Genomic DNA, 15,388 nt, shown 5'->3' on the forward strand with positions numbered 1-15,388 from the left:
ATGTTGTTGTGTTTCAGCCTGGGGAGTAACTGCTGAAATCTATCTGTCCAGGTTCTTCCTGACATCTACGTTCTTTGTTGCTTTCAAGTTTCTTTCTAAAAATTTTTTTTTTCATAATTCTCTTCATTCATTCTCATTCTTGCTTTTCTTCTCTTTCATCTCTTTTACTCCCTATTCCTCTCTTTCGTTATCTATCTCTTGAAGGAGAAGTGAATTCTTGCAGAATGTTTTCTGTAAGACCCACTTGGCTGCGCCTGGATGTGTTTGGGGGTTGTGGAGAAGCACCTGAAACCTGAATCCTATCCAAGTTCCTCCTGATGATTCCATATTTATCCCCCGCCAACTTCGTTGGTTGGTGGAGGATATAGAAATGGGTTCCGATGTCCATCCGTCCGTCCGTCACATTTCGTTTCCGGAGCTTAACTACAAATCCCCTCAAGATATGTTTATGAAATTTGGTACACATATCAAGCAAGTGGTGAACTGGTGCCTTTTGATATTTTCTAATTGATAGGTCACATGGTTTGGCAGCCATGTTGGATTCAAGAAAAATATTAAATAATGTTTTCTCTGGAATCACATGACTTAACGAAGCTAAAATTTGCAACTATCTTCTTCCATCATGTCTGCATACAAAGTAAAAATTATGACATCACGAGTCACATGGTTTGTCGGCCATCTTGTTGCTCTTGACTTCTTCCGGTTCCTTCTTGGTCTTCCGTTTCATTACGTACTGTTTGAGTGTCAGTTGCACCCTGACTACAAGTACATCTATTAATTACGTACTGTTGGAATGCACCGTTTAAACCTTTCGACCCATTAGACTGCTGAGACTCCTTAGATCTTTGAAGACCCTTTAGACCCCATGAGACATCTACATCCTTTAGACCCCTTAGCCCTTTCTATACCTATAGACCCCTGAGACGCTCTAAAACCTTAAGACCCAGGAAGTGCCCCAAGACCATTGAGAGACCCCCCCCCCCAAAAAAAACCCCTTAAGACCCATAAACACCCAATAACTTTAAGACCACAAAAACACAGAAGACCTTTAAGACCTTCGAAGACCCAAGAGACTTAACGAATGGAGATAAAGGTTTTAACATAAAAGAAAGAAGGATCTAGTTCATTGCTAATTCAAAAAAAATTTCTGAACAAAAGGTAAAACCGCTTTCATAAAACTCAGCGAACACAGCAAGCGGTGTGCAGTACAGTAGGTGGACATAAACTGCCAACTTTTATAGATAACATGACCTAACCATTTAAGTTCAGAATTTACCCTCCAACAGCCTATTGAACAAACAGGAATTTAAAAACAAAAAAACAGATTTTATGAAATGTACAGGGTGTTTCAAAAAGATCGATACAACTTTGACTTCCTGCCATTTCTTTGTTTTTTGACCTATACCGTTTTCCTTTTCAGGGTTTGGTGGTGTTATCATGGTATTTGTTGCCTGGGACTTCTAGCTCCGTAGCTCAACTACGCCACTGACAGTGAAGCAGAAGACAAAAGTGGTGGCTCAATGGTATGAGACAATCATATGTAGACACTCGCCGGAGGTTCTGCTGGGAATACGACCTCAGAACACGTGATGGAACCACAGATTGTGCCATTCAACGTATTGTGAAACATTTTGATTGTCATTTCATTTCAAAATGTCATTTCAAACCAGCTCAGCATGACCTGGTTTATGCAGGATGGTGCACCCCCCCTCCCCCAACAGCTGGTGACACCATCATTTTCCTGCGGCAGCTCTTCAGAAATCTCCTCATTGCCCTGGCTACCGCTCATGACTGGGCACCCCATAGCCCAGACTTGACCCCTCTGGACTACTGGTTCTGGGGGCTGCCAAGGGCTCTGTCTACGCCAACCGCTCTACCATATTGGATGATCTGAAGCAGGAGGTGTCAGACTACCTCTAGGCAGTGCCACATGAGACCTACAGGAAAGTTGGACAGAACTTTGGAGTCAGGATCAATGCCTGTCTGAACCACGGAGGGGCACACATCGAGAACATCAATTGCAAGGATTTTTCGTAAATGCCAATTTCAGACCTTTGGCTCTCACCAACTCTAGTAGTGACTCACTGCAATAGCAATTAGTGGTAGAAAATACCATGTCATAAGCTTTCGAGAAATGTTTGGTTCACATTCCGAAGGTTTCTGTTTCTTTGTAAATAAACATTTAAAGTTGCATTACTCTTTTTAAAACACCCTGTACTCATACTCTCATGTATATCTAACATCATTCACTAATAATAATCTCACAATGTGAGGGCACCAAATGCCAACAGTTTTGACCCTGACGGCCCCCAACACATTTAAGACCCTGAAAGAACTATTCAGCATTTAAGACCACTAAAGCCTCTTAGACCTCAGACCACTAAGCCCCTATCGACCCCCTAAGACCCCTGAGAACCTTTAAGACCCTTAAGACCATATATACCCCATTAGAAGCTTTACAACCCAAGACTCCCTTGACCCTTTGGACCCCTTTTACCTTTAAGACCCCTTAGACACCTTTAAACCCATTCACCCTTTGGACCTTTTATACCCTTTAGGCCCCTTGACTTCCTTTAGACCCCTCAGATCCTCTGGACCTTCACACCCCTTAAGTCCCTTGACTCCCTTTAGACCCCTGAGACCTTAATGCCACTTAGACCCCTTATACCCTTCAGACATGTTAGACAGCTTGGTCCCTTGACTATTTAGAGCTTTAGCCCACTTAGATATTTTTACATCCTTTCTAGACACATTTAGACCACTTAGACATTTACATTGTTTAGAGAATAGATGCTTTAGAGTCGACCCTTTCGACCCCTTAGACCCTAACCACGATTAGAATGTACCATTTAGACCTTTAGACCCTTTTGACCATCTTGAAACTTTTAGGTTCACACCACACAAACATCTATACATGAGTCTTCTTGCAAACCAAGTACACATTATACTTGTTTCAGAAACTATTGTGCAAACTCTACCCACCCAGAGGGTGTGTGCTCTGCTAGTCAAAGATAAAGTGAGGGACTTACTATGTCCATCACTAGGCTTTACCAAGACTTGTATTAGTTATATCTACCAAAGACCTCCTGATATATCTGGTGCTCTTTAATCTGTTGAACCTTTGGGATCAAGTACAGTCACTTTTTCAATTGTAATATTACTAACGAGATCAATTAAAATTATCATAAACTTGAATCCACTTGTACCTGAGACTATGGTTTTGAATGCATTCTCAGCATTTCTGGATCTTTTCGCATGAACAGTTTGCAATGGCCTAGCCCTAAACAGTGATTTCAGGTGGTGCAACGTGTACGATTTATCGACTATTTGTGCATATTTAAACATCCTTTGTTTTCTGGAAGCACTGTTAGAAATTGCAAGAACAGGAAACAAAAATAGATAAAGGAAATTCCACAGTTAGAAGTACAGGTTTCGGTGACACTGACATGTGAACTGCTTGTAGATTAATGGAACAAGAGGGAAGGTGCACCGCTTGACATGTAGCGGGATGGTTGACAAAGCAGTCTGCACACTTGTCTCATGATGCTGGTAGTGGTCTCCTGTTCAAATCCAACTTACCAGTGTTAATTTTTTTTTGTCCTTATACCCTTCATTCATTCAATGCTCAAACCTCCTTCACAACAATGGGATATCATAAATAAATTAAATGTAGACAAGCATCAGCAACAGTACACCTACATCAGTAAACCTGAAATTTAATTGCTTCGGATCTCTCGAATAAACATATGCAATGCATGTTAACAACTAGAACGGGCACTCATAGAGCGCATACCTTCGCCGCCACTACTTTTTTTGTTCTTGGTATGAGTGTGGGGAACTTGTTTCATATGAATGGTCTTATGACACAAACCACATATCTATAATGTCATGACCTCCCCCCCCGACTTTCGGGGGCTACGGACTAAACAACAATCAACTCACGTCGTTTTGGCGAGTCTTCACTCGCAAGCTCGGTGAATACAACGTTTCAACAAGAGAAGGTAATCTCGTTTGATGCTGGTTTCATGCAAATCGAATAAGAATTGACTGAGTTATGCCGAAAACCGCATATTTTTCAAGGGCGTGACCCCCCCCCCCAACATTTTACCCCAACCAGTGACGTGTTATGACGTCATTGTGTCACAAGATTGGGCATTAAATTCTGAACATTTTGGTGCTGGGTTCATGTAAAGCGGACAAGAATTGACCGCGTTATGACAAAAACCGCATATTTTTCAAGGTCGTGACCCCCCTGACCTTTGACCCCTAACCTGTAACAAGAGTATGGGCGTCATTGTGTCATATTGCATAACACAAGATGAGGCGTTGAATTCTGAACATTTTGGCGTTAGTTGCATGCAAATTGAATAAAAATTGACCGTGTTATCGTAAAAAGACGATTTTGACCTTTTCGTGACCTTGACCTTGACCTTTGACCCGAACGATCCCAAAATCTAATCGAATGCTTCCTGGCTAATAACCAATCATCCCACCAAATTTCATGCAATTCGGTTTTATACTTTTTGAGTTATACGAATCACAAGATTACAAACAAATAAATAAATAAATAAATAAATACACGCGGACCGAAACATAACCTTTCGCAGAATGCGAAGGTAAAAAACCTGACACTGACTCATTATGAAGCGGAAGAAGGACAATACCCAATTTGAACCACATTCATCACAAAGCTGCAATGCCAGCTATTACCAACTATTCATAACCTGATAAATAATCATAAAAATAAGTGTGGAATGCAAAACCAATCAGGTCAAAAAGCCCAAATTTAACAGGTTGCACCACATAAATGTAGAAGTATTCCTCAATGGAGTGCTAAGAATGTGGACGTGTGCTTGTCTCTCCATCTCACCCCACCTGCTGTACTGCGGTTCAGGCTCACCAGGCAGTTCAACACCTGGTCAAAATTCTGTCCCTTGCACAGGTCATTGGGCTCAAAGGGCTGCAGTTATTAAGGTGGGGAAAGAAGAAAAACAAACAAACAATTGAATTAATAAAATTAAAACGTCATGACACTTGTCTGAGGAAGGCATCAAGGAAGGCTTTTGTAATCCTGATAAATATTTGTTAGGAACAGCATGGTGTGAATATTGCAGATAGCTGTTTGTATACATTTACATAGTATACATTTACAATATAACATGGTATACATTTACAAAGATTCATTAAATTTTTTTTACCCATAATTGCATTTTTTGGTATTTCATCTTTTGACCCTACCTGATGGGGCTTTTAAAAAAAATCGACTGACATTGTCATTACATCAGCAACTGCACCTTGCATTTGTTCATATGTTCTGCATCGAATAACGTGAAGCATTTTCTTTATTTAATAAGCCGTCAACTACAGGGTATGCAAACAAAGGGATGGTGGGAGTTCATTGAGAAAACAAAGTAAGCAATACTTGTGCAGACTTTCATGGGCCAAATGGCCTCCTCCTGCCTTGTATGGGAATTTGTATATTATATTGAAATGGCTGGTAGGGGAGTAAAGGGGAAGCAAAAAAAAAAAATTAGATTGAAGTGAGGATAGGAACATGGGGTTAGAGAGAAAAAAAAGTCAGCTATTTTTGCACGACGTGTTTCTTGTAAAATGAAACTAGAAGGGCACTCGATAGAGTGCATACCTCCACCCCGTAATGCCTGATCCATGAGAATATATCTGGCCCAATACATTTTTGAGATATCGTGCGATATATCATTTTTTAGCCCCATCTCTCAATGGTGATGAATCACTTAAAAAAATTGTAGTAGTTGGATCACGATCCAGATCTTCACCAAAATCTAATCAGTACGTCCTTGTCACGCACCGAACCCGTCCACAAAATGTCATACGAATCCATCCCCAACTTTTTGAGATATACTGTACACAAACAGACAAACAAATGAAATTGCTCGTTGAGCAAGGAATTGCCGGAATAACTTTGTCATATCTCCATGATCTCAGAAAAAAAACAAAAACCCGGAAATCAATTTGGTTCTTATAAGTCGATAGTGCTACTGTTTAATGACTTATAGCACTTAGTTTGGTCATGATCATAACTTGGAAATCTTTCGAACTTGAAATGGCGTTTTTATCGCAATTTGAAAGTTTTGACCCCACCCCCCTGACATTCGACCCCCGACCGCGAAGAAGGGTGTTGGTGTGACACCCCAATGAGACATATGGTTGGATGCAGAATTGGAAGATGCACATTTTGGATTTGGTTTGAAGTCGATACGACCATTTTAGCAGATGTAATTGCGAAAATAAGAATTTCGGTGACCTTGACCTTGGACCTAGATTCACCAAAAACGACAAGTGTCTAAGTTGGACCATGGCCGACGTCTGTACCCAGTTTGGTCATGATCGCTGAAACGATGTAGCTGCTACAGGGTAAACAAACACACAAACAAGCCGGTAGGCAGACATGGGTAGTCACCTACCCAATAGAACCTGACGCGATGGGCCTGTTCGATGGGGAATGACCTGAGGATTAAGCACAAGAAAATTCATGATTCGAGCTTCAAGGGTTAATGCTGCAGATTGTTTTTTTCATTAAAATACCCCCACATTTAGAGGTTTTTCGGCCGTTGCTAGGTAACGGAGGGGTCCATAGCAACGGTTCTTTCTCACACAAAACTAGGACATACCCTGAACCTACCATACCAGTTTCATGTATATCTGACATGTATAGTCTCTGAGATATAACGAACTTCGTTTTTTTATTGTTTTGGACCAGGGTTCATTCAAAGTCTATCTTCTCCGAAAGTTTTCATAGGATCCGGATGGAAATTTTTGACAATATGGCTGAATGTACTGCCCACAGTCGCTCGTGGCCCGATTTTTGAAAAAATTAATTTTTGAGATTTTTTTGAAAGTTTCAAAGGTCCGTTGCTAGGCAACGGATGGGTCCATAGCAATGGTTCTCATTTGCACACAACTAGGTCATGGTATGAACCCACCAACCAAGTTTCATCGAAATCGCCATTGTATTAACAGAGCACTGGACCGAACAGACATACATACAGACAGAAAGACAGACAGACAAACATATTGACGGAAATACTGATAATAAGGGTAGACTAGATTGACTACCCAACAAGCCGGTAGGCGACATGGGTGGTCGCTATATAATTGCATACTAGTCATACAGTTTTTGACGGATCGCGCTAAAAAAATTTGACAAAGAGGTTGATTATAGTGCGCATAAAAGCGCGAAGCTGATTTTTAATTTTCGAAAATAAATATATATATATATATATATATATATATATATATATATATATATATATATATATATATGTTTTTCGGGTATTTTCAAAAATTTCAAAGTCCCGTTGCGAGGCAACCGTGGCGTCCATAGCAACGGTGCTCAAAAGCATACAACTAGATCCTGGTATGAACCTATCAGTCAAGTTTTATCAAAATCGGTTGACTCCTCTGGCCTCCAGAGCTGTCCATTACATACATACAGACAGACGGAAAACCTGAGAATAATGGTAGTCTAGCGACCACCCAACAGACAGACAGACACACAGAATGACACACAACCGACCAACATAATTGCCGAAATCCGAAGGATTCTGGCAATTAACAAACACAAAGAAACAGACAGACAAGCCGGTAGGTGACGAGGGATTCGCTAGGATCGAAGCGCTGGATACTATTATATGCTTTTCATTCTGACTGATCCACCGACGAAGATTCATTGCCAAGACGTATTGGTTCACATGCAATTGTTCCTCTGCCTGGCAAGATTTTTCCTATTGCGTATTTTGCCAACTGGCACTCCTCATAAAAAATGACGGTAAATTTTTGAAGGACTACCATTTGAAAAATAATCGGTTTGCTGGTTTGTGCTGTGGAGCCCCGCGTTGCAGACACACACACACACACACACACACACACACACACACACACACACACACACACACACACACACACACACACACACACACACACACACGGAAAACCCTATAAACTTCTCTCAATGCTCTTGTTTGACCACACCTCCTGAGCCACACAATATGTTTCATAAGCCACGCCTAGTTTCCTTCGCCACTCCCACTTTAAATAATAAATAATTGGAGGTGGTGTGTGGGTTGTGGAATCGTTTTTGGTAAATAAATGAACAATTGAAGGTGGTGTGTGGGTCATGGAATCGTTTTCGGTAAATAAATAAATAATTAAAGGTGGTGTGTGGGTCGTGGAATCATTTACGGTAAATAAATAAATTAATAAGGTGGTGTATGGGTGGGGAATCGTTTTCGGTAAATAAATAAATAATTAAAGGTGGTGTGTGGGTCGTCGAATCGTTTACGGTAAGTAAATAAATAAATAAGGTGGTGTGAGGGTCGTGGAATCGTTTACGGTAAATAAATAAATAATTGGAGGCGGTGTGTGGGTCGTGGAATCGTTCGGTAAATAAATAAATAATTGCAGGTGGTGTCGGGAGGAGAATCTGAAATGGAAAAGAAATAAATAATTGGAGGTGGTATGTGGGTGGTGGAATCATTTTCGGTAAATAAATAAATAATTAAAGGTGGTGTGTGGATCGTGGAATTGTTTTTGGTAAATAAATAAATAATTTGAGGTGGTGTGTGGGTGGGTAATCGTTTTCGGTAAATAAATAAATAATTGGAGGTGGTGTGTGGCTGGGGAATCATTTTCGGTAAATAAATAAATTATCGGTTTGCTGGTTTGTGCTGTGGAGCCTCGCGTTGCACACACACACACACACACACACACACACACACACACACACACACACACACACACACACACAAAACCCGATAAACTTCTCTCAATGCTCTTGTTTGACCACACCTCCTGAGCCACACAATATGTTTCATAAGCCACGCCTAGTTTCCTTCGCCACTCCCACTTTAAATAATAAATAATTGGAGGTGGTGTGTGGGTCGTGGAATCGTTTTTGGTAAATAAATGAATAATTGAAGGTGGTGTGTGGGTCGTGGAATCGTTTTCGGTAAATAAATAAATAATTAAAGGTGGTGTGTGGGTCGTGGAATCATTTACGGTAAATAAATAAATTAATAAGGTGGTGTGGTGGGTGGGGAATCGTTTTCGGTAAATAAATAAATAATTAAAGGTGGTGTGTGGGTCGTCGAATCGTTTACGGTAAGTAAATAAATAAATAAGGTGGTGTGAGGATCGTGGAATCGTTTACGGTAAATAAATAAATAATTGGAGGCGGTGTGTGGGTCGTGGAATCGTTCGGTAAATAAATAAATAATTGCAGGTGGTGTGTGGGTGGAAAATAGTTTACGGTAAATAAATAAATAATTGGAGGTGGTGTGTCGGGAGGAGAATCTGAAATGGAAAAGAAATAAATAATTGGAGGTGGTATGTGGGTGGTGGAATCATTTTCGGTAAATAAATAAATAATTAAAGGTGGTGTGTGGATCGTGGAATTGTTTTTGGTAAATAAATAAATAATTGGAGGTGGTGTGTGGGTGGGGAAACGTTTTCGGCAAATAAATAAATAATTGGAGGTGGTGTGTGGGTGGGTAATCGTTTTCGGTAAATAAATAAATAATTGGAGGTGGTGTGTGGCTGGGGAATCATTTTCGGTAAATAAATAAATTATCGGTTTGCTGGTTTGTGCTGTGGAGCCTCGCGTTGCACACACACACACACACACACACACACACACACACACACACACACACACACACACACACACGGAAAACCCGATAAACTTCTCTCAATGCTCTTGTTTGACCACACCTCCTGAGCCACACAATATTTTTCATAAGCCACGCCCACTTTCCATAAGCCACGCCCACTTTCCTACGCCACTCCCACTTTTCATCAACCACGTCCACTTTTCCTAAGCTCCGCCCACTTTCCTAAGCCCCTCATAAAAAATGACGGTGAATAGACACCCGATTTTTGAAGGACGACCATTTGAAAAATAAAACCTCAATCAAAAATCGGCTCGAGTAAAATTTTCTAAATATCTCGAAGTGTTTAATTCCGAAGTCTCGATTCTCTGCATTCAAAACTGAAGAACAAGTATTGAAAACTAGCCGAAACCCCGTCACAGACGGATTCCGTTCCATGAGCCCAATATGACAACCAGTGGCGTCTCTTGTAAGAGCCGGATCCCAGTCGATGTACTCCATGGCCTTACCTAATGAGGCCTACAAAACGTCCTTGTACACGACATTTTTGGTGTACACTACTCCTAAGTCCTTGTGAAGAAGTCCCCTGATTTGTGCACCTGTCTACTTTGACGTACACCGGGTCAAAACTTCTCAGGTCACAGTACCGAAAAAAACGTGACGCGGCCGCTCGGAGGAGCACAAAATTGGTCCTTCAGTATTAATATAGAGATACAATGTTTGTTGTTACGTTTTTTGTGTCAAATTCACATTCTGAGGTAGTCAGCATGTGCAGAAGAGGGTTTTACATTGCAGACGCTATTTTCGAGTGGAATTACACCTCTCAGCGGTAACGGTCTGTCGACGACAAACGTATTGACGTCAGCGAATGACCGACGATGTCATGACGTCCTGACGCCTCTCAGCGGTGACGTCACACGTCGCCATGTAAACGAATGTAAAACGAAAATTGTTTATTCTGCTTCAGAATTGAAGTTTGACTCTTGCCACTATGTGAGATGCACTCTTACAGGTACGAAGTTTCTTTCAGTCCAGGTCACAGTACCAATAAAAACATGACGCGACCGCTAGGAGGAGCACAAAATTGGTCCTTCAGTATTAATATATAGAAACTGTACTCGGTTATTCGGCCGCTGCACAGCAACGGGTGGTTGCTCGGCAACGAAATTCAAACGCGCACATTCCCAACAAATACTGCACACGTTGGCAAAGTTTCATCGAAATCGCTGGTTCGTGCTGTGGAGCCTCGGGTTGCAGACACACACACAGACAGGCAGACGGAAAACCATACAATAAGGGATATCTAGCATATATAGCGAATCCAAAAAACAAAAAGACAGAAAGGGGGGGGAGAGAGAGAGAGAGAGGGGAGAGAGCGGGGGAGGGGAGAGGGGAGAGAGAGAGGAGGAGAGAGAGAGGGGAGGAGAGAGAGAGGGGAGGAGAGAGAGGGAGAGAGGGGGAGAGGGGGAGAAGGGGAGATGGGGAGAGGGGGAGAGGGGGGAGAGAGAGAGAGAGAGAGAGAGAGAGAGAGAGAGAGAGAGAGAGAGAGAGAGAGAGAGAGAGAGAGAGAGAGAGAGAGAGAGAGAGAGAGAGAGAGAGAGAGAGAGAGAGAGAGAGAGAGCAGAAGAGAGATGTGAGATGCTTCTGACTAAAATTATGGTTTGCAAAATGATTTTCAAAGGGCACATGACCTTTGACCAGTTGAATCCAAGATTGAATCGGTTCATCGTTGTATCACAGGCCGTACTTGTACCACGCTTGGTTGAAATTGCTGCAGTGGTTCACAAGGTATTGTGGTCACAAAATCATTTTCAATTAATGAGTGATACCAGTGATCATTGAACCCAAAACTTATTCAGTTCATCTTTGTATTGCACTCTATAAATGTGCCAAATTTGGTTGAAATTCTTCATTGATCACAAATTATCATGGTAACCAAAAACCGATGACGGACAGATGAACTGCAAAAATATTGCCTCCGGCCTCCGGCTGAGGAGGCATAAAAATCTTTGCCATTTCCAAGCAAAGCTGTACAGTACAAATCGGAAGCCTGCATCATTTATCGAGGCACAAATTCAAGACGCACACACACCCTTCACAGTCTCATGCTAACACAGTCACAGGCCATTTTGAACCATAATGTTTTCATCACAGAGCTGCAGTGAAAAGCAGGCATAATGGACCTCCACACCTCTTAAATGATGTCATACATAGAATGCATGCACAGAAACACATTGAGGGACACACACCTCAGAGTAGAGGATGGCCACCAAATATGTCACAAACAAGTGCGCAACGCAATCAAATAATACCTGCGTAGAACGATGCTGATCCTGAAAACATACCTTTCTCCAAGGAACAAAATCAAAGCTATAAACCAACTCACAATACCAGTGTTTCAGTTCAGCTGCGGAATAATAAACTGGCCACAATCATAAACCGATAAACTAGATATCGAAATAAGGAAACTCCTCACAATCCATAAAATGTTTTACAAAAATCAATGTATCCCGAGAATGTATCTGCCGAGATGAGGAGCTTGTAGCGGCCTGATGGAGCTCAACCAAGTGCACTAGAGTGACAACAGTGGGATTGGCTGAATACGTGAAAAGTGCAACAGACTACCGAATTCAATTTGTAAGCAAGCACGAAGACAACAAACCAGAGGAGATGTCCCTAACCCACTGAGCAAAAAATTTCCAAAGACAGGTGCCAATGGAAAATGTCGCACATGAAACCGAAAGAGCAACAAATACAGCTCCAATGATAGCAAAAAAGACAAGAGAAAAATATAACAAAATATCAACAGATATAAAGGTACACCGACAACTGGGAAAATGATATAAGAGGAGGAAAATAGATTTAACAAGCTCAAAGGAGCTAAGATCCTCGTCCTCTTCATGATGACATCATAAAAACGAATATGACGTCATTGTGATGTATCAGGTTTGCCATAAATTATCTGTGCTAATGCCCGGCTTGATTCCCGCACACAAAATTCAAACAGCCTGCCTAGTTTCAGAGATAATGGTATAGGCGATTTCCATTAGCGGAGATATTTTGACGTCATAACTTTTTTTTCTAGGAGGAATTTTCAAAATCGGAGATGGTTACTGTCTGCGCAGGGTATTTTTAAATATATATGCCAAGTTTCAGGAAGTTTCGATTAAAACTGTAGGCTGTGAAACAAAAAGGTCCACAAGAAGAAGATGAAGAACAACAACGTGAGTAAGACTTAGAGATCCTTCACGAGAATCTAAAAAAAAAGAAAGTTGGACAGATTGGGGATAGACAAAGAAGGCTCATTGGAATGGTTAAGAAGAAGCAGCTCAACTGGGATGGAGAACGAATCACTATAAATGCCCAAGACCAAGGACACCACACCAATGGATTTAAGAAGATGGCAGGACTGAGTCAATCGGACAAGTGTAGGTTCTGCAAGGTAGAAATAGAAAACACAACCCAACTACTATTGGGATGCAACAAAAACTCGTCAGAACAGGTTTACACAGAAAGGCACAACAAGGTTTGTGGAGTAATCCACTGGAATATCTGAAAATATTTCAATATTCCAGTCCAAGAAAACTCATGGAAGCATGACCAAAAAAACCATAATTGAGAACAAGGAAGTAACGCTCACATACGACCTGATGATCCCATCGAGCGTGAACATAGAAAACAAAGCATTGCGGCCAGATATAGTAGTTAGGTATTAAAAAGCAAAAATGGCATTGCTAATTTAGGTGTCAGTACCCAGCGATTTTGGTCCAAACACACAGAGATCAAGAAAATGACCAAATATCAACACCTCAAAAATGAAGTGAAAAGATCCTGGAAGATGAAGAGCACCAAAATTGTGCCAGTGATAATTGGAGCAACAGAAATGATGAAGAAGAGCCTTACGAAGATATTAAAAAAACAACCCTGGTAATAATACAAACAAACTGCAGTTGTAAGCTGTCCGGAGCTCAGTGACAATCCTGATCCTGAAAAGAGCCCTCTGAACAAAACTCCTGAGAGCAAGAAAAAAACAAAAACTTCACAACCTGCTTCATGAATCATGATCCCTTACCGACATGGAGGTGAATACTTCGAGACCTGGAAGGACTCCATTCCACCCTCTGAAATACACATAGGGAGATAACAACCAATAATACACACACACACACACACACACACACACACACACACACACACACACACACACACACACACACACACACACACACCTTGTGGAAGAGTGTGATGATAGAGTGCCACATTGAATTCAATGAGGGACAAAGAAACGTTGTGCAGAGTGTAAATGCAATTAGCAGAGTGGTACATGGAAATGAAGGAGCTCACATCATCAAACAAATGTAATCGGTCTGTGTGTCAGTGAGTGACGATGTCTGCGTGCAGATGTAGCTTAACATAGATCAATCATATTATCCGACCTACTGAAACCTATGTCCCCCTACGATGCTCCATATTATGAGATAACGCTTTGTTAGTGTAAGTTCTGATGGTCCAAGGCATAGCACAACTGAAATGCCTCCTGTTTCTCTAGTCGTGTCTAATAAATGTTCACCAAAACCAAAACGAACCCAGGCTTGCAAAAATATACACCAAAACTACCGTTCACCTCAAACAGACAGCCAAGAGCAACAGTATGTAATATTGGTTCGTGGGTGCCAGCAGTGACCACTATTTTCGTTGTGTCTGTGTGTCTGTCTGTTTGTGACTCTCTCCAGAGCACAGCTCCGTGACGTTTGATGCGATCTTGATGAAACTTGGACAAAAGCTAGATATCATGGTCTCGTTGTGTCTTTTTGTATGAGGGGTGTCCCACGCCCCCTTGTGGGCGCAGCCACGCCCACTTGAACTTTTTATTTGTATTTATTTTTTTTCTCGATTTTTTTTCTCGCAATTTCATTTCCTAGAAGCTGTGCGTAATGTCCGTAAGTACAACATATAAAAAATCCGATTTGATTTGGTCAATTTTGAACGAAGAGAAAGGTTTTTTTTACGGTAGGGCTTCCTCAATAATGCCCGAAAACCATCGTCGCCTCCCGGCTTGTTATAATTTAAAATTAAAAATTCATATTATGCTTTTTTAAATGAACAATATGTTGTAAATCCTTGTCAAAGACTACATATAATAAACAGCATTTTGACTCAAATTGGTCTCATTCATGTGAACTGAAAAAAAGCCCCAAAACAACAACAATCTCATTCATATGATCTGAAAAAACCCCCAAAAATAATAAGAACAACAACAAACAACAACAACGAGTTTGTTCCTCATTTAAGCTATTCCACTATTTCAAGGTGGCTCTTCCCTTGACCAATGTAATAATCTTCCTACTTGTTACAGAACATCTGTGGATGACGTCATCTTTCATTCTTTGTGAAGAAGTCTGCAGTATCCAATTTACTTGTAATTTACATTGATGCCAAAGGTTATGTCAAAATCCTCCTTGAGAGCCCTTTAAAAATATTATTAACCGTCAAATACATACATGAACCCGCTTTGTCCATTCAAATTTTTAACTGATTTTTCTTTCGGCATCTCACAATATTCTTTTGCTGCTCCACCATCTGCCTGCATTACATAGTGGATGAGAGGGAAGATAGTGGATGAGAAGGACATATGCTTGACAGACCCCAGGCATGAATATTCCATAAGGAAGGAGCAGCTGATGACAGGATTGGTGCCTGACCATCCACAAATGAGACTACAGCTCAACAACATCACATCGGCA

At 41.1% G+C, this 15,388-nt stretch overlaps 1 protein-coding gene across 8 annotated transcripts in view; it reads right to left on the reverse strand.

The window, feature by feature from the left end:
- LOC147026560 (rho guanine nucleotide exchange factor 7-like) overlaps positions 1 to 15,388 on the reverse strand; it is a 144,518-nt gene that overhangs the window by 70,625 nt on the left and 58,505 nt on the right. For 6 of the 8 annotated variants that reach the window (XM_085882090.1, XM_085882087.1, XM_085882092.1 and 3 more), the window contains one exon: positions 4,876 to 4,960. In XM_085882090.1, coding sequence (XP_085738216.1) covers positions 4,876 to 4,960 — 85 coding nt within the window. Of the gene's footprint in view, positions 1 to 4,870; positions 4,961 to 13,716; positions 13,737 to 15,388 lie in introns of those variants that run through there. The other 2 variants (XM_085882091.1, XM_085882093.1) reach the window with 2 other exon arrangements.

This window comes from Eptatretus burgeri, chromosome 5 (assembly GCF_056783735.1).
Source record: "Eptatretus burgeri isolate ZD-2024b chromosome 5, Ebu_testis_v1, whole genome shotgun sequence".
In the NCBI taxonomy this organism is placed as follows: domain Eukaryota; kingdom Metazoa; phylum Chordata; class Myxini; order Myxiniformes; family Myxinidae; genus Eptatretus; species Eptatretus burgeri.